This window comes from Maniola hyperantus, chromosome 13 (genome assembly GCF_902806685.2).
Source record: "Maniola hyperantus chromosome 13, iAphHyp1.2, whole genome shotgun sequence".
NCBI lineage: Eukaryota > Metazoa > Arthropoda > Insecta > Lepidoptera > Nymphalidae > Maniola > Maniola hyperantus.
The window spans coordinates 2,520,167-2,539,611 of NC_048548.1; the positions used below are offsets into that span (position 1 = coordinate 2,520,167).

General features: G+C 39.2%; 1 protein-coding gene across 2 annotated transcripts in view; it reads right to left on the bottom strand.

Annotated features, from left to right (window-relative positions):
* LOC117987593 (poly(A)-specific ribonuclease PARN-like) overlaps positions 1-19,445 on the bottom strand; it is a 45,181-nt gene that overhangs the window by 20,134 nt on the left and 5,602 nt on the right. The window contains exons 5-11 of one of the 2 annotated variants that reach the window (XM_034974627.2): positions 19,311-19,443; positions 17,951-18,072; positions 16,936-17,054; positions 16,056-16,298; positions 15,446-15,532; positions 14,236-14,369; positions 12,406-12,455 (exon numbers count right to left, since the gene is read on the bottom strand). In XM_034974627.2, the coding sequence (XP_034830518.2) occupies positions 12,406-12,455; positions 14,236-14,369; positions 15,446-15,532; positions 16,056-16,298; positions 16,936-17,054; positions 17,951-18,072; positions 19,311-19,443 (888 nt within the window). Of the gene's footprint in view, positions 1-12,405; positions 12,456-14,220; positions 14,370-15,445; positions 15,533-16,055; positions 16,299-16,935; positions 17,055-17,950; positions 18,073-19,310; positions 19,444-19,445 lie in introns of both variants that reach the window. The other variant, XM_034974625.2, reaches the window with a different exon arrangement.

Sequence of the window (19,445 nt, forward strand, 5' to 3'; positions counted from 1 at the left end):
CGCAACAGAGCAACGGATTGACGTGATTTTTGTATGGGTATAGTATAAGACCTGGAGAGTGACATAGGCTACTTTTTATCCCGGAAAATCTAAGAGTTCCCACGGAATTTTTAGCCCTAAATCCACGCAGACGAAGTCGCGGGCATCAGCTACTGAAAAATATATCTATTCTATTTAATAATATGTCATAACTAGCTGATGCCCGCGACTTCTTCCGCGTGGAATCAGGTTTTTAAAAATCTCATGGGAACTCTTTGATTTTCCGGGATAAAAAGTAGCCTATTTCACTCGCCAGGTCTTTATCTATACCCATGCAAAAAATCACGTCGATCCGTTGCACCGTTGCGACGTAATTGAAGGACAAACCAACAAACAAACACACTTTCGCATTTATAATAAGGGTATTGATACCCTTGCAGCGATAGCGAAGCCAGGTTCCGTATCAGTAGTCTGCAATATTTTGTTATTAATAGTTTCGTCTTATAACGTTTAAATAGCACAAAACGCTTAGATGCTAGAACGTTCCCCGGGTGAACAGCGTGAAAGGTATACACATCGGCACAGATCCGCATCTATCATGACAATCCGATATTTACCGTCACAAAGATTATTCATATTCGAGTTCATCGCAATGATACAAAAAAAACATAGACTCACACTTCCTTACCTACTTGACACTTTGAAATATCCCAAAATGTTATCGCATTTGTATTTTGAACGAAGTCACGTGATGTTTTGCGAAGAGGCCATCTTGAGTCGATTGTATAAATACGGGTGGTTGGTGGTTTTGAAGCCAGTCTCGTTCCGACGCGAGACTCAACCGACTATTAAATGCTTTTGTATTTAGGTTGCCATTTTGATTGAGTGGTCGCAATAGCAATTGGGCCCTAATCAAGTTAATATTATTGCAGTGAGGTTAGTATAAAAAGTAGAACTATCGATAAGCGGCTGCGCGACGTGGTTAATATTTAACTTCACTTCTGGTATGTTTATAAAATACCACATTAATTTGATGTTTCTCTTTACAGCATCTTACGACATCGAAAGTTAATAGTGGCGTTGTGAGTTTATATTGCTGGACAGCTCGTGAAGTTCCAGCGAAAAGAACAAGAAAGAGTGTAGTTCGCTATTGCTCTTGACAGGTCGAACTTCATCTCTCGTAGCACCGCAGTCCCTTCGTGACCACGACCCGCGCAATTGGGTTGAAATGTCAACAAATACAAACATCAAATTAATCGTGGTATGTACCATTATCTACATTAAAATTTGTCGTTAAACCACGAAATAAGCTTAAAATCATCATCCCAAAACATTTTGGATAATAGTGTGGAAAAGAGGAAATAGTCTCAAAAATGTCATTCAGCTGAAAATGACTGCATCGTCACTTATAGTCCGTCTTTCGTCGTTTATATGATAAACAAATCGCAGAAATCCTTTCGGAGAAACGCGTAAGCAATGCGATTTGCCTGGCGCTTTAGACCTTCTGGAGTTAGGTTTTTCACTCGCATCACAATTTCATTAGGAATTTGCGGTAACAAGGTCGTATATGCCGCGTATGGGGCATTTCTTTCTGTCTTCGCTCTGAGCTGCAGGGTGATTCGCTAACTCAGTTTCTAACACTGAATGATAGGCATGGAGCTTATTTTTTAATCAGTTGAAGGTTTTCTACCAAAAAAATATTTTAATATCACCTAGTGAAGCAGCAATGTAGAACTAACCAACCTCGGTGGCTATCATTTAGTGTTGGACACTGAGTTAGAGAATCACCTAGCTGGTCGGTTTCCGCACTTAAACGTTTCCTTCTGTTGTGCGTGGAGTATGGGTATATTACGCATTTCAGCGAGACGCTACTTGTTTACCTTTTAAGTAAACTAAGGAAAACTAAAGTACCTATCATAGTTACATCCACTGGTTTTAGTTTTTGAAATGTGCAAGTACGTAGGTATCTTGTTTGATGGTATATCAATGTTTCGTGGGCAATAACTCCTCGGAGGGACGCGACTGGAGTGTTAATCCGACACGACAGACCGCGTGCGGCGGAACGGACCGCGTTTCTCTCCTAATGCAACTTCAATACTCCAAGACTAACCAACTGGACTGGAAGATGCGATTCCTATCTCTAACTGTGTGCTTAGTATGAGATCTTACATCGCACCAACGTTGATAGAATTCGAGCGTCGAAATACTTTTTTTTCGATCCAAGTTAACCTTTTACTGTGATCTCACCTGGTGGGACGTGATGATGCAGTCTGATGGAAGCGGGCTAACTTGGAAGGGGTAGGCAGTTTCATTAAACCCATATCCACCCCTAATCGGTTTTTGCGGCATCGTACCGTAACCTTCCAGACCATTCCGGAGACAATTTAAAAATTATAAATTCCGAAAATTGTCGCTGCCAGGAATCAAACCCGGGACCTTTTGACCGGGGACCGGGGAATTTTTGATTTAAAATCAAGGACCCTGGGGTCTATTTTACTCTGACGTTATTGTGTTCCGACGCTCGAACTCTACCAACGTTGGTGCGATATAAAATACTAAACACAGACAGAGTTGCAACCTTGTGAAATTAAAATCGGTGGTACGTCTAGTTTCGACGCTCAAATTCTATCAACGTCGCTGCGATATAACATTTTATAAGTACTAAGCACACAGCAGCTCCGACCTTGTGAAATTAACATCAGTGGTACTGAATTTTTGACTTTAAATCAAGGAGTTTATGGTCCATTTTACTATGACGTTACTTAATATGTTTCGACGCTCGAAGTCTTTCAACGTTGGCGAGATGTAAAATCTCATACTAAGCACACTGTTGATGTTTCATGACGCGACAAAGATGGAATGTACAAATAAACGTCGGGGTACGTTTGTTTTAGTTTACCATCTTATTAAGTACCGTAATACTTAAATGTAGAACTAAAATTATTACATCATTTCTTACTCAAGTTTTTCTTATCTTTCATCAATGAAGTATTTCTTCATCGACTCTTTAGTTTAATTATTGGATTAAGCGGTAAGCCTGCAGCCCAGGTGGGAGCGGGTGCGTAATGCGTTCTGCGGGGCGGGCAGCATGTAGAACAAATCAGTACCCTTAGTATAAATGCGAAAGTGTGTTTGTTTGTTTGTTGGTTTATTGGTTTGTTGGTTTGTCCTTCAATCACGTCGCAACAGAGCAACGGATCGACGTGATTTTTTGCATGTGTATAGTTTAAGGCCTGGAAAGGGACATGGGCTACTTTATATTCCGGAAAATCGAAGAGTTCCCACGGGGTTTTTAAAAACCTAAATCCACTCGTACGAAGTCGCGGGCATCAGCTAGCTCTTAATATTTACAAGAAATTGTAAGAAAATCCTAATCGAGGGCGGGTGCCGAGCGGCATGGAATGCATTCGCGCCCGCTGCCCGCTCCGCAGGACGCACCCGCTCCCACCTGGGCCGCAGGCTAAAAAACTACCGTTAACAAAATAATGAGCACCAAAGTAGCAGTTTTAGATAAGTTGGATAAATTGTGGAATGTTATAAGAACTATAAGAACTTGTAAAAATTTAATTGAATAAAAAATATTTTTATTTTTTTATTTTTTATAATTAATTAAATTTTAAATGGGGACAATGTAGTGCGCATTCAAACTTGATGTAGATACCTAAGTACAGTTTTATACCTGAGGAATTCAAAATAATTACTATCGCGATCTCACGTTTAATGGTCGATCATCGTTACGAAAAACAGTCAACGATAAAATTCCCAAATGCAATAAGATATTGGACTAAACATGTCCCACACATTCCTATGCTACGCCCACACATGGGCACATATCGCGATGACTCACGAGCGAACAGTGTTCCGTACGGATCATGCGCGGTACGAGGGCGGAGGGCCTAAATCAGAGGCTGTTACCACAGCTGTTACTACTGAGGTGGAAGCGATAATCACGACCCAGTTTGGGACGCGTGCGGTACACGACACAGAGCAATGAAACTATACAGATGCCTCATATTTATACCTCATGATCAAAATAATAAATTGAAGAATTAAAAATGTTTTCAAAAAAATAACCAAAGCCAAGGTTACTTAAAGTTACAGACACGCAAACTACAATTTTTATAAGCGAAATGCCCAGAAATTTGCTGCGCCCACACATTGCGAGCATGTGGCCACATTCGTGATGACTCACGAGCGAACAGTGTTCTGTACGGATCATGCGCGGCACGAGGGCGGAGGGCCTAAATCAGAGGCCGTTACTACAGCACTCTGCCTGAGCACAGAGGTGGAAGCGATAATCGCGACCCAGTTTTGGGACGCGTGCGCTACACGACACAGAGCAATGAAACTAAAAGATCATCATAAAACAATGTGTTAAAGTTACTTAAAAATAATATGAACAACATACTAGCTAGCTGTTTTTAAAATCGAAACGCTTCTTACGTAACTGGTAGGTACTGATTCTGAGCACAACTAAATTTTAGAATATTTGCATCCTCTTCTTTAGTAATTTACCTAATATGAAAAGTACAGACAGTTTGACAGTTCCAAATTTAATTTAGAGCTGTCAAACCGCGTGACTTTAGCTGCCAGTCGCGAGCCTTTTATTTAATTTTGTAGCGTGCACTAAAATTTAGAGTCTTCAAATGTAAAATTCATGTTCCGTCCCATTTTAGCAATATTAAAAAGAAAAAGATAAAAATACTCTTAGTTTAGAGAAAGACGACAGAATCGGCGCCACTATCCTCGTAAACGATTTCTTGTATACAGCAGCTCCAAGGGAGGCGCAAGGGATTTTACCGCCGCGCCCGAGAAGAGCACGCGATTGATTGATCTATTGTCCCTTGTTTCCCATAATGCGCCAACTTTTCCTAACTTTTGCTCAGATTGTTTGCCTGCAACTTTGACGGCTTTTTTTAACTTTCATGGTACAAAACTTGGTATAACTATAAGGACATTTCTTTTACTTTCTGCTCTCTCTCTGTCGGTCTGTTACTCTGGCTTTTAAACAACATAAACGTCCGATATCATCGGCACGAGCCATGCCGACGAAATCCGAATGTTTACGAGCGATCGACGCGTGCCACAATGTTTCTCTCCCGTTGGCTTTATTTATTTGCGGCGTGCCAAAGTTTGATATGCCACTCGTGGCTGGTCGCTAATGCAATATGGACGCGCAATAAATCCCTATAAAGGTCACACAGGAGACACCAATAGTGAAATTGATTCTCTATGTGAATGTATTGAGGTAGAGGAAATTGTCCAGTTTATAACTTTTGCAACATAATAAGATCTCTTATCTTCGGATCAACACGCTCAGTAGTGGACCGGCAGTGGGTAAAGTAATGATGATGATGATTCAAAAATAGGTACATAAATGTAGGTAACCATAGATTAGGTAAGTATTTGATTTTAATAAGAACAACCTGTCAATTAAAGTCGGAGACGAATATCTCGAATTATCTCGGAAATCGGAATATCAAAGAGTTCCCTCGGGATCAAGAAAATCCACGCGGACGAAGTCGCGGGCATATCTACCTAGTTCCTAATGACACTGTAAATGTGGAAGTTTGGACAATGACAAACCGATTTGGTGGAACGGATATATCTACTATACTTTTTATCCCGAAAAAACAAAAAAACCGCGGGATTTATAATAAACTAGCTGATGCCCGCGACTTCATACGCGTGGAATTGGGTTTTTTCAAAATCCCGTGGGAGCTCTTTGATTTTCGGGGATAAAAAATAGCCTATGTCACTCTCCAGGTCTTTAACTAGGTATATATCCATGCAAAAATCACGTCCATCTGTTGGTTTATTGGTTTGTTTGATTGAAGGTTAAACAAACAAACCAATAAACCAACAAACACACACACTTTCGCATTTATAATATGGTAATAAATAAGTACCTACCAAAAATAAAAAAAGAAGATGGCTCTACAAAAAACATCGCCAAACGGGAACCAAATCGAAGATATGCAAGATGCTCTACAGGGCGAAGTCAGCGAACAATTCAAGTGAGAATGCACAAATGCGCTAAGTAAATGAGACTGGAATATCATCGCACGCGTCGTCTATGCTAATGCGGTGCGCGGGCGCATTAAAATGCAAGATGGCGGAAGCGCGCACGCGAGGTCGCGGGGTCGCCGCGTCCACGCGCCATTGTCCAGACAATGAGGGTGGCCATATTTATAATTAATGGGAAAATACTCCTTTTATGGTCACTCCGAAATCGGGTGTGGCGATTGTAATTATGGACATTCAGTATTTGTTGTCACACCTATTGTTTTGGAATTGTTAGGTACTTAGGTATATTTATTTCTTACTACACGGAAATAAATTAACACATTTCATAGTGAAACTAACTTGTTTTTAGGACATTATACTGAAACTAAAACACGGTTAGAGAAGAAACCAAAAGATGAGAAGTCATTTATAATTACGAGTGAGTATGTGAAGTCAAAAGTTAGTTTATTTTCCTTAAAACAGTAAGGAAAGTACCAGTACTTTTGTTGTGGCACTCAGGTTGCAAATGTTGGAGATGCGAGAAATCTCGGCTATAACCGGCAACTGCAGATAAACACTAATCACGAAAACGTCAACAACCATTGTACAAAGTTTCAACTATACTTTGGATGAACGATGCACGAAGGTTTACGATATTGTTCGTTAATTGAACCGCACACAACTAAAACGCATCGGTAAGAAACGGACTGACAGGCAGACAAACATTATTTTTTATAGATAAGATTATGATAGAATGGCGCCATTTTCTTCTTTATAATATTGCTAAACAAGGACGAGACATGAATTTTACATTTTAAAGACTCTAAATTTTAGTGCACGTTAATAATTTAAATAATGCGTTCGCGACTGGCAACTAAATTTGACAGTTTTAAATTCAATTTAAAACTGTCAAACTGTGCCTATCCATTTCATATTATATTAGCAAGAAGAGGATGCGCATGCTCTAAAATTTTGTTGTGCTCAGAATCAGTACCAATGTTAGTCCTATTTCTCAAACGCATGGCTACCCTACAGATATCCTTTCACAATCGGTTAAATCGCGACATATAACAACATAGGAAAAGACGTTAGAAAGTTCATTGAAATGTAACTGTATACATTTGTCCTACATGCGATTGTTTTACAATTTAATAGGCAAGGCGAAAGAGAAATTGACAACACTAAAATCTAACACACTCGGCTAAACAGCGACTTTTGACGTCCCATATTTTCAAACTAACAAGAATAATATAATTCCCGCAAATTGCTATTGCGCTGGAACCATGTCTCATTAACATCGAAATGACGTCATTATATTTAAGTAAAATATACCATCAGCTCGAAACTTCAGTCTAGTGCTGACGTCACTAAAATGGCGGCCACGCGCATTAGCAAGTGGGGGAACCCTCAAGAGACCTGCAATAAATTCAGTCCTTATAAACTGAGGAGTAAGTACTATATTTATTGTTTCCCAAAATCGTGGTCGTCTTACTGATATCCTCTCACGATCCGTTAGCCGAAGCGCACAATAGCTCGCTGGAGCGCTCTCTAAAATGCGCCCGTATAAATTATTTCGCCTAATAATTATACTATAATATGTATAGGAATACAGTAAGCTAAGATTTGTATCTACATTTCGGTACAATGGCTAAGTACGTCAATTAAAATTCCTTGCTGAAATTCTTTGACTGCGGCACCCTTGCTTTCGGACTCTAAGGGTGCCTGTCCATTGAAGCGGAGCGGAGCGAAGATGTGTATAGTTGACCAATCAGTTTTGTTAGTGGTGACGGAATAAAATTATCACATTATTTACCGACAATCTGATTGGTCTGCTCGACACATCTCCGCTCCGATCCGCTTCAGTGGACAGACACCGTAATGTGCGGCCGTTTTAAGTATGCGTTTATGACATCTGTCAGTTGCATTAATATTCTGTGACCTCTCGCACACATAATTTTTGTCTTGATTTTTGTGGTGTTTTTGTGACAGCGACTGAATTCCTTGATTTTTATTTTTACGTCAACTGTCACCCACCCGCAACCCGCGCCTTACCTCACGAGCCGTCTCAGTGAAACGACATACTAGAGATCCTTAAGGGCCCCGTAAACGGTCAAACATGTTTGTCAAACACGCCGTCTATCAAATTTGCCAAACACGTAGTTTGTTTGACAAACACGTGGTTTGTTTGACAAACACGTAGTTTGTTTGACAAACGCATCAAAGACGCCTGGAGACGTTCAAATAAATTTGACAAACATGTAATATTTGACAAACATGTTTGACCGTTTACGGGGCACTTTATATTAGTACTACTGGTGAGTGTCTACCTACCCTATTAATGATTCGGTGCGGTTACTTGTAATGTAAGTAATAAAGATGAACAACATGACTCTAACGGAAAATAAAGTTAGAAATAAAACAATACAGATATTGCAAGCTTTATTTAAAAAAATCAATATAAAATAGAAACATAATATCAAAACTTTAAAGTTTAAAACTATTTACAAACTTAATTTAGGAAACTTAGCTAGAGTCACATTGCTAATCTTATGACATAAATAAAAAACTTGGAAAACGGAGACTAACAAAAATCGAAATAATTGAATACTATGGTATTCAATTATTACTACTTTTGAAACAATATGAATTGTAAAAGGAAACTTAGCTAGAGTCACATTGCTAATCTTATAACATAAGTAAAAAACTTGGAAAAATCTGAGACTAACAAAACTCGAAATAATTGAATACTATGGTATTCAATTATTACTACATTTGAAACAATATGAATAACATATAATTTTAATTATAATAAGGTAAGTAAAATTATCCTACATTACTATTGTCTTTCTTAGCAATGAGGAAGTTTCAGGGACAGCTTCAATAAATTTTTCATAGATGTCTCTTGAATATTTCGCATAGGTCGCCACGAAAGAGGCAAAATAATACCTATATCTATATGATCTATGCTTTAATGTTTAGGTCGTGTCAATCAATGACACAGATGCAGAGTAAAAGCTAGCGTGCACTGCAATTTTCCTTACGTTTCTTACCTACAAAATCTGTGAACTATAATAGAAGTAATTAATTAATTTCGCATCCGATTTATATATGATATAGATATAAGTATTATTTTTCGTCTTTAGTGGTGGTAATATATTCAGCGCCATCTATGAAAATTTTCTCGAAAGTTGCCTGGAAACCTCATTAGGTTTAAGGAACAAAATTGACCAATTCTGTAGTACCTACATAAACTGTCTAAAATGACAGGCCCTAAATCTATTCCTATCTTTTTCCGCAAGGAGGATAACGAAAGCAATATCACTATAAAAATAAATTCGAAATTATTATAAAGTTTCAACTTTTGGTAGCTATAAAACGAGATCAAAGAATCAATACCACAAATATCCAGCCTACTTCACCATTCAGCCTTATAGAATACTATTGAATATATTAATAGTAGTTATATAATATAACATAGTTATCTTCTTTCTCTATATATAAAAATGAATCGCTGTATGTGTTGCTAAGCGCAAATCTCGAGAACAGCCGATTTCGCTAATTCTTTTTTTATAACATTCCTTGAAGTACGAGGATGGTTCTTACGGACAGAAAAATTTTAAAAAATTGCCTGAAAAAGTCTAAATACAACACTATTCCAGTAAAGAATCGACTGTTAGGCGGTACGACGTTCGCCGGGTCAGCTAGTGTTCTATAAAAATCTGTTATTTAAATTAATAACGAAATTGGGAGGAATGCTAAGAAAAATAAGAGAAAATCTTAGTTGGTCTTATTTTAATTCGGGGTGGACAAAATGGGAACAAAGGTTGGTGATTTTCTCACGAATTTCAAAACGTAGGTCGATTTCGTAAAACCTTCATCAATCATTATTACAATCTCAATTGTTGTGATTGGCTATTGTGTATTTGTGCTATTCTTGTTGAAACAACACATTGTGGCCAATAGTGAGCGAGCGTTAACCAATCACAGTTGATTGCGATTTTAGCTGTCATTCTATCACAATCGAGCTGCAGTTTCAAACAGAAAGTGCAAACTACATATTTCAGTGAAAACACACCTGAAGCGGCCTAACTAAGATAATTTTGCAGGATTTTAATGAATACGTACAAAATCAGTAAGTAGGTATTGAAATCTCAAATGCTGAGCAACTAATGAACGTATTTATTACGTAAAATCAATGATATTAAAATGTAAAAAATTAAACTTAAACAAAAACCACCCCATTTGGGTCACATTCGTTGATAGTTTTCTAATCGTGCTTTTTGTAGTCTGTCTTACTCATCGGCGAGTTCGGATTTTATACGATCATTGCGTAATATTGTTAGTTGTAATTAAAAAAATAAAGAGTTCCGCTATGTTACAATTCGTATAAAAACTTACAGAAACTCAGCAAAAATATGGTTAGTATTTCTATTAATGTGGTAACAAATTTAATTAAATTAAATTAAATAACAAATAAACATTTTTAACCGACTTTAAAAAAGGAGGTGGTTCTCAATTCGGCTCGTTTCTTTTTTTTAATCTTACAAAATATAACTCAAGTCGCAGAACACAAAGAACAGAAAGAACACCTTCCTATAACTCAACTTATACATTACCTAAGAAGTACGATGTACGTCACAGCCGAACAAAATATTCGAGATACAATTTCCATTTAAAAAAAAACAATGGGTGCAAATGTAAAAATACTAAAAAATACCTTCCTAGATTAAATAGTGCTATCAAATCATAGCCAAAGTTATGAAATAAACGCATAGACAAAACCAATGCTCTTAAATTGCTTAATCTATAGATTTTACGTTGTTCGTGATACAACTGGTTAGTTCGCGCAAAACATGTAGTCCAATCTGAAGTTAGCAACATGGCGGTTTGTGCAGGTCATAAATTAAGGATTTTTTAAATAAAAATAGCTAGACTGACGTTAAATAATTACCTCCGCCCATGAACATTTGCTGTACCAGAGAAAATTTTATCTACCCTTTGGATGTAGTGTAGTGAAATAAATGAAATGTAGTGGGACCACCACCTTAAGGAGATGGTTGCACAGTTAAATACACAAGTCCAGCTGAGATCTGTTTTTGTACGACGCACAGTCACTTATGCCTTGTGTTCAGATTGGCCTACTTAATTTGCGCGCACTAAAAAGATTTTCCAAATTAAGATTGCGCAACCTGATAATCCTTATTTCTAACAAGGAAAACGTAAACGAAAAGGGTAAGTACACCATTTTAGCTTAGAATACCTCTGCAATTGTAAGCATGATCTGCAATAGTAGCAAAACTGACAAGAGAATAGTATTTTCTCAAATATACTTGGAAATTTGAGCAATATTTTGACAACCGCTTTCGAGAATCAAAATTGCTGTAATGGCCAAATACATGCAAGCAGCGGCCGGTAAAAGTAGTAAGAAAATGCATCTTGGATGTCATTACACGACGACGGGTGGTTGGATTGGATGGAACGATCTTTTACTCCGAAACACGGTAACCAAGGCGGTAACGTCTTATCAACGGTGTTATTTAAATTTCGAAATAGCTGGCAAAAAGAAAGCTGTTTTTTGAAAAAAAAAACAAATGAACATTTATTTATTAACGGGAATAGTTATTGTTTTATTCGTCATTGATTTTAAAAAGTAATTGTATTTGACAAAATGAGTTCAAGTATTAATTACGTATGAGTATGAGTTAGAGAGTAGAAACTTCGACCTCGTTAGAACTATCCTAAACCAACATAAGCCCGGAAAGTCAACATTGAATTTCAAAAAATTCCAAAAAAAATTAGTACAATTGTAATTGTACTACGTTATTTTAATTTCCGCGCATTATTTGACAAGAAAAGTACTATTTTAGCATTTAAACTACCGTGAGTGATTTCCATTCTAAATAATAATATTCTGTCCCGGCTGTACTCACGTGTGTAGTCGACGTTAGCCCGACTAGTTTCGAACCCATACGGGGTCCTTTTTCAAGGGAGTCCGTTCGCGCACGCGCCGCGGTTTTGACTGCGGGACGCACGTGCCGCTGCCCGTAGCGCCCGTTGTGAGAGTGGCTGGGGTGGGGGGGGGACTCCCTTGAAAAAGGACCCCGTATGGGTTCGAAACTAGTCGGGCTAACGTCGACTACACACGTGAGTACAGCCGGGACAGATATTATTTAGAAAGAAAAGTACTATACAAGCCTTGTCTACAACTAGGCATCGATGGACTTAAGTATTCGTCCGTCAATGCCTCTTTTGCTGGCCGCTGCAGTAATTTACTACTGTCGGTACAAAATCGATATAATCCTCGAAACGCATTCTCGAGCCCGTTACGCTAGCCCTGCAATATTCGGGGGTTGGAATGTCTACTGTATATAAATTTGATGCATGAGAACGGAAAACATGATACTAATGAGTACTACGCACAATTTGGTGAACTTTTCCGATTCTTCTCGACGCTCCAACTGCTGGTTGGTCTGTGGAAAACACGACATTATTTAGATAACTATGAATAACCTTTTTTTATTGCCCTTTTTAAGTAGTAATTAAACATCATTTGGTTTAGCGGTGAAGGAAAACATCGTGAGGGAATCTGCATGCCTGAGAATTCTTCACAATGTTCTTCATAGCGGTCAGCGGCATAGACTGATTAAAAAAGCTAGACTAAAGTACTGTGTAACCGCGTGTAAGATAGCGATAGCACAACGAAACGATGAATAACACGACAATTACCATTGTTTAGTAGTCAATATTTGTATAAACCACTCAACAATAATTGTATTAAACGTTTTTTATGTGAAAACAAGTAAATTATAACTAATGAGAAATACAATGATGCCACGAATTCTCAAAGTTTGTTTTGCAACTAAAGTTGTATTCCTTGAAAAAAATCGGTTACACGATAAGGGACAAAAAATAGGTTAGCTCTGTTTATCACATTAGTAACTTTATCTGTGCTCTCTTTTTATTTTATTTATTTTTATTTTTATTTTTCATGTACCAAAATTGTAGTAACAAAGTAATAATAAATTAAGTTACATTGGAAATGCTTATATTTTAGTGTGAATGAGAAAGCAAACGTTCCTTTGTCTAGATTTTTTACTCCGTCTACGGTCAGCGGTGAACAAGGGTCTCCCCTTCTCATTCTGAGAGGAGATCCGTGCTCAGTAAAGAGCCGGCGATGGGTTCATCATGCTGCATGAGTACATAATAATGACCTTGTTAGTCTGCAACTTGTAATTGAGATAGGAGACGAGGCATATCCTGCCTTTTTTCGTAATAGTAGTAGTTCGTAGTGGCATTCCTGAACAGCTTCAAAGGCATACATTTAATCAGCCTGTATGCTTCCACTGCTGGACATAGGCCTTTCCAAGAGCGCGCCACCAAACACAGTCCTCCGCCTTCCTCATCCACCCGCTCCCCGCCATCTTCTTCAGGTCATCGGTCCAGCAGGCTGGAGGTCCTACACTGCGCTTACCGGTATGCGGTCTCCACTCCAGAACATGTCTGCCCCATCAGCCGTCATCGGTTTTGCAACAGACATGACCTGCGCATTACCACTTCAGCTTGCTAATCCTTTGAGCTATGTCATAAGGCATAACACTCATCATGATCAACCCATCGCCGGCTCACTACAGAGCACGGGTCTCCTCTCAAAATGAGAAGGGTTTTGGCCATAGCCTACGACGCTGGCCATGTGCGGATTGGTAGACTTCACACACCTTTGAGAACATTATGGAGAACTCTCATGCATGCCGGTTTCCTCACGACGTTTTCCTTCACCGTTTAAGCAAGTGATATTCAATTAATTAAAACGCACATAACTCCGAAAAGTTAGAGGTGCGTGCCCGGGATCGAACCCCCGACTTCCGATTAGAAGGCGGACGTCCTAACCACTAGGCTATCACAGCTTAGGCATACATTGGGGGCTAATTCTGAGCACAACCTAATTTTAGAGTATTCGCATGCTCTTCTTACTAATGTAATATGAAAAGGACAGACACAGTTTGACAGTTTTAAGTTTAATTTTTAGATGGTAAACCCGTGATTTTAGCACGCACTCGCGAACCTACTGTTTAAATTTGTATTGTGCACTAAAATTTAGTCTTTAAATGTGAAAGTCATGTTCCGTTCCTTTTTTAGCATTAGTAAAAAGAAAAGGATGCAGATACTCTAAATTTAGTTTAGAGAGAGACTAGAGAATCGGGGCCATTACCTAAGGTTAATTGAGTAAATAATGACCTTGTTAGTCTGCACCTTGTATTTGAGATAGGGCACGAGGGATATCCGGCTGTTGTTCGCGAAGCTTCGCGCGACCGTCTTGGCGAGGTCCTTTCTCGAAAGCCCCACCAGAGCCGATGTATCGTCCAGAAACTGCACGGTTATTTGACCTGCAACAAACGATCACAAGTCTGAACTTATGCACACACACACACCCTGATCTGTGGTGTGCACAGGGTTCGAAGTCAGAGTAGACATAGGTCTGGCGACCGGCAACGAAGATCGATGTCGATCGTCGAGGCAAAGAAGGTCGATGTCGACCACCGCAGCAACGAAGGTCGATGTCGACCGTCGAGGCAACGAAGGCCGATGTCGAACGTCGAAGCAACGAAGGTGGATGTCGACCGTCACGTCGAGTCGTAATTTATTTACTATCGTATTCAAATAATGCGTATTACTTTATACACTCCCAAAGCAAACCCGGTATTACGTGGAATGACTAGGTACTCTTTACAATTACTAAATTATATGCATTAACACATATTTTTTTTTAACATATATCTTTATTTGCAAAAAAGGTTTGACACATAAGACTTTGACCACTGGCTCCCAAAGAAGTATAAACTGTGTCATGGGAGCCAGTGCCTTCCCTGTTACATAAGCTTTTTTTAATTTACAATACAATTATTGAGTATCTAACTATTACTTAATAATAAAATCTAAATTAAACAATAAAATAAGATAAATAAGTAAAATAAAATAGAATAAAATAAAAATTCACATGGCGTGTATGCATATGTGTGTGGGTGTATGATTTTGTGGGTGTGTGTGTGTGTGTGTGTGTGTGTGTGTGTGTGTGTGTGTGTGTGTGTGTGTGTGTGTGTGTGGGTGTGTGTGTGGGTGGGTGGGTGTGTGTGTGGGTGTGTGTGTAAGTAAGTGTGTATATTATTTTTACGTAGTAATGTGGTGTGCGCTTAAAAGTTCTTCAATACTCACATAACTAAGGTTCTTGAGGTAGGAAATTATTTTTGTTTTTGCCGAGTAGTTGTTAATATTATTAATTGTGGTTTTCCTATCAATCGCTTTATATAATAAAGGTGCTAAGAAGGCAAAGTGGCGTTGAGCCAGCGCAGTTTTTACTGCTGGTGTTGGGTATCTAGTAACTCTTTTAGTGTTTGCTGGTAGCAATGGAACAGTCTCATTGCCGGTAACATGTAGGTTTTTTTGAAAAATTCGTGAAACTCACCAAACGCACTAAACAACTGATTGATGTCATTCCTCTGCCACTCTTTGGGGAACGTCAAGTGGAACACGTGGTCTCTGGAAGGCGCCGCTGGAAAACAATATTTTTTTGAAACAAGTTCTCTGATTCCTAATATCCTAATTAAAATTTTATTGTTCTGCTAAAACCATACAGACCAGCAAATGGTTGCATATGTATCCATTCCATACAAGCGGAAGAAGTGTTCTTTAGTTTTTTCTATTATTTACACATTCATTAACTCGTCAAAAAAAACACGTCAACCATCTTGGATTTCCAAATGTACCTCTGAAATGACACCCCAAAACTGTTTCTGAAAAAAAACACATCAGCCAGCATAGATTTCAAAGTGGGCATCGTTGTTATCGCAATTATCATCCCAAAAATCCTTCCCAAGAACACGTCGGCCAACTTAGATTTCAAAAACGAGGACATTTTAGTTATCAGCTCTCCGAAAACCCCTTGAAATGGCACACATCGATTTCTTATAAAAACGTAATCGACAGCAAATTCTGCACTTTGATTGGTTGATTCGCTGTACACTTATTCAAGGGGCAGAATTTTTGCTACCGATTTCGAAACTTCTAGAACTCACGATCAGCCCCCGTTAAGTTGATGTAGGGCGAGTCCTGGTACGCCGTCTTGGCCAGGAACAGCTTGTTGAGGAAGGGCTTGAGAAGCGCGGAGTCCGCGGCAGCGACGCGCGCGCACTGCTCGCCGCGCATGCGCGCCAGATGCGCGTGCATGGCCAAGAAGCACAGGCCGGTCACGTACGCGTCGTACCCCGCCTCGTGGTGCTTGTCGTCGGCGCGCGAGTAGCCGCGCCCCTCTTCCGACTCTACGTTTACAACAGATTCACAGATTAAAAGCGCTAACCAACGCGAGACGTTTCCTCGTTTGTGTTCCGGAATGATGCCGTGTAGAAACCAAAGGGGATGGATTGCTTCTATCTTAGACTTATCCCTATCGGTGTTTTACAGGATATATTTCGGAGAGTGTGCTCAGGAGCTGTTCAATCTTGTCCCTCCCTCACCTTTCTACCAACGTACCGCAAGACACCGGGCGAGTTTCCACCCCTATGTCGTCAACATTCCCTCTTCGCGTACGAAACGCTTTGCGTCATCATTCCTTATACACATGGCTAGGGTCTGGAATACTCTTCCTAGATCAGTGTTTCCTGCCAATTATAATCCGGGTATCTTTAAAATAAGAGTGAAAAGGCACCTTCTAGGCAAACGCGTACCATCTTAGGCCACATCATCACTTCCCATCAGGTGTGATCTTGGTTAAGCGTGCGCCTATAATGAATAAAATAAAAAAAATAAAAAGACTGCACCATCACATACCACCCGGTGAGGTTGCAATCAAGGGCTAACTTGTTATTGAATAAAAAATAAAAAAGTTGAAAAAACGTTAGTGAGACTTTATATTTGACTTGACTTGACTTTATATACAGATAATAAAGAAGAACTCACCAACTTCAGGCAGCGCGAAGGGCGCTTCTGACAACGTGGCGAGCAAGTGATGCAGCACGCTGGAGTTCACCTTGTCCTTGAACGGCGGCAAGCTTGACATGTACTTAGTGTCTAATAACCTGCAACAAAACCTATACTGGTACACACTTTCAAACCCCTATTTCACCCCCTTCTTCTTCTACTTCGGGGCCATGCAGGTTCATGGGTAATTGTATTACTGCGACCGTCTCCGATCTATTGTGTTTGCCTCCAGCAGCGATCTGCTGCGCGATTGCGTTACAATGACAGCAACAATGTCACGATCGCAATCACCTCTGATTGGTTGACACTCGCTCACTATTAGCTACAATGCAATGTTGCAAAAAGAACAGCACAAATTTAGCCAATCACAACAATTGAGATTGTAATAATGATTGATGCCTGAACGAATTCCTTTTACAAAATCGCCCTACGGAATAGTGCGTAAGCAATATCCGAATTTGGTCGGCGTTTTTTATATCCGTATTTTCACGGATTCGGATCGGATGAGTGCGTAACCGCTCTAGAACTCCGCATTTGCTCGCACGTGTCAGTGCAGGTACGCAGTATCGTGAACAAGTGCGAGTGTGAGCATGTGGGGCGGGAATAACTAGTAAGAAAATATCTATATTATTATATAAAGAGGTAATGTCGTTAAGTTTGTTTGTAGGGGGTAATCTTTGGAACAGTGGCGTGCACAGGGTTGAAGCCAGGGTAGGCATTAGTTAGGTCTGTTTAATGGCAGGTCATAATGAAAAATATGCATTGAGCTATTACAACTGGGGTAAGCAGTGCATTTATGCCTCTATGACCTGCACGCCCCTGCTTTGGAACTACTAAACCGATTTTAAAAATTCTTTCACCAGTAGAAAGCTACATTATTCCTGAGCGACATAGGCTATACGGGATCTTTAAAAACCTAAATCTACGCGGGCGAAGCCGCGGGGATCAGCTAGTATTAAATATAATAAGAAAATATCCATTATAAGTCAGATACCTTGGGAACATGCAATGCACAAACTCCTTGAAGGACGCTAGGTCTGGCGGCAGCGGCTGGAAGAAGTGGTTGAGCGTGTGCAGCACGTCTAATAGCATGTTGTGACCGATCACTAGCTTCTCCTGCAACAAAACCTATATATATACAAGGAAAAGGTGACTGACTGACTGACTGATCTATCAACGCACAGCTTCAAACTACTGGACGGCGTAGGCCTGATGCCTACGTTATAATAGCTATCTGCATGCCAAATTTCAGCCCAATCCGTCCATAAGTTTTAGCTGGGCGTTGATAGATCTTTCAATCAGTCAGTCACCTTTTCCTTGTATATATTTAGCTCCATACTAGTATTATAAGTGCAAAAGTGTGTCTGTTTGTCTGCTAGCTTTTCACGGCACAACAGTTTAACCGATTTTGATGAAATTTGGTACAAGTAATATAACTTTTTATTTTGGAAAATCATATCACCGCTCCAAATTTTTCGTAAGTCCGTTTAGTCGCACGTTAGCGCGCTCCAGGTCACCCATACCGCGCACTTTGGCTGCGCTCAACGCACTGCTGAAGAAGTCCCCTCGCTGTGACATATTTGCTGACAAATGGGCTGACCTCATGGGTCATATCTTGCACTTTTGTGAAAATTTATAATTTTGCTTTTTAAAATTTATAATTTTAATTAACAATTTTTGTAAGTATGTTTATGTTAGTTTGTACTCGTAGTTTAATTAGTGTAATTGGCTTTATGGCCGTTCTAATTAAATAATAAATAAATAATAATAATAATAATAATAATAATAATATAGCAAAAAGCGGTCTTGCTGGACTCGGCTAGGATAGTCCGCAGATTTCTTCACCTGTCGCCCTGACCCCCGGCCGTTTGGTCTCCCCTGCCGGGGTGTAATCCTCCGCCCGGTACAAATATGTATGTATGTAATGTTTATGTAGGTTTATTTATTTTTATGTATGTAAGTATATTATATTTCTTTTGGCTGTTATATATATTTATCTTGTACACGGGCGTGAGAGTAGATATATCGATAATAATAATAATAATAATAGTTCCCACTGGATTTTTAAAAACCTAAATTTTTTTAACCTAGGTTTTTCTCATTGGATTCAAAATGATGGACTTTATCGATTTCTAAATAATTTGGCTCAAAAGGTGTCGTTTTCCAAGCGAAAATAGCATTTCCATAACACTACAACTCAGCACACAATATATTTTTTTCTCAATCTCTGAACAAAAGGAAAATATGAAACTTACAGCCGTACTCAGGGTCGCTTAATCGTTACTTAAGTTTAGTTAAAACGAGACAGAGGTATATCTCTCACATAAATCTGTCTCGTTTAAACTCAATCTTACAGATTGGCTGATCATCCTGGCGACCTTTGAGAAACCAACTGCCTCCTCAAACTCCTCCCATTCCTTTTCTCTCTTCAGTGAGTCCAAATCTTGGATTTCGGTTGCTGATTTTAACCTTGTCACTTTTAACACCCT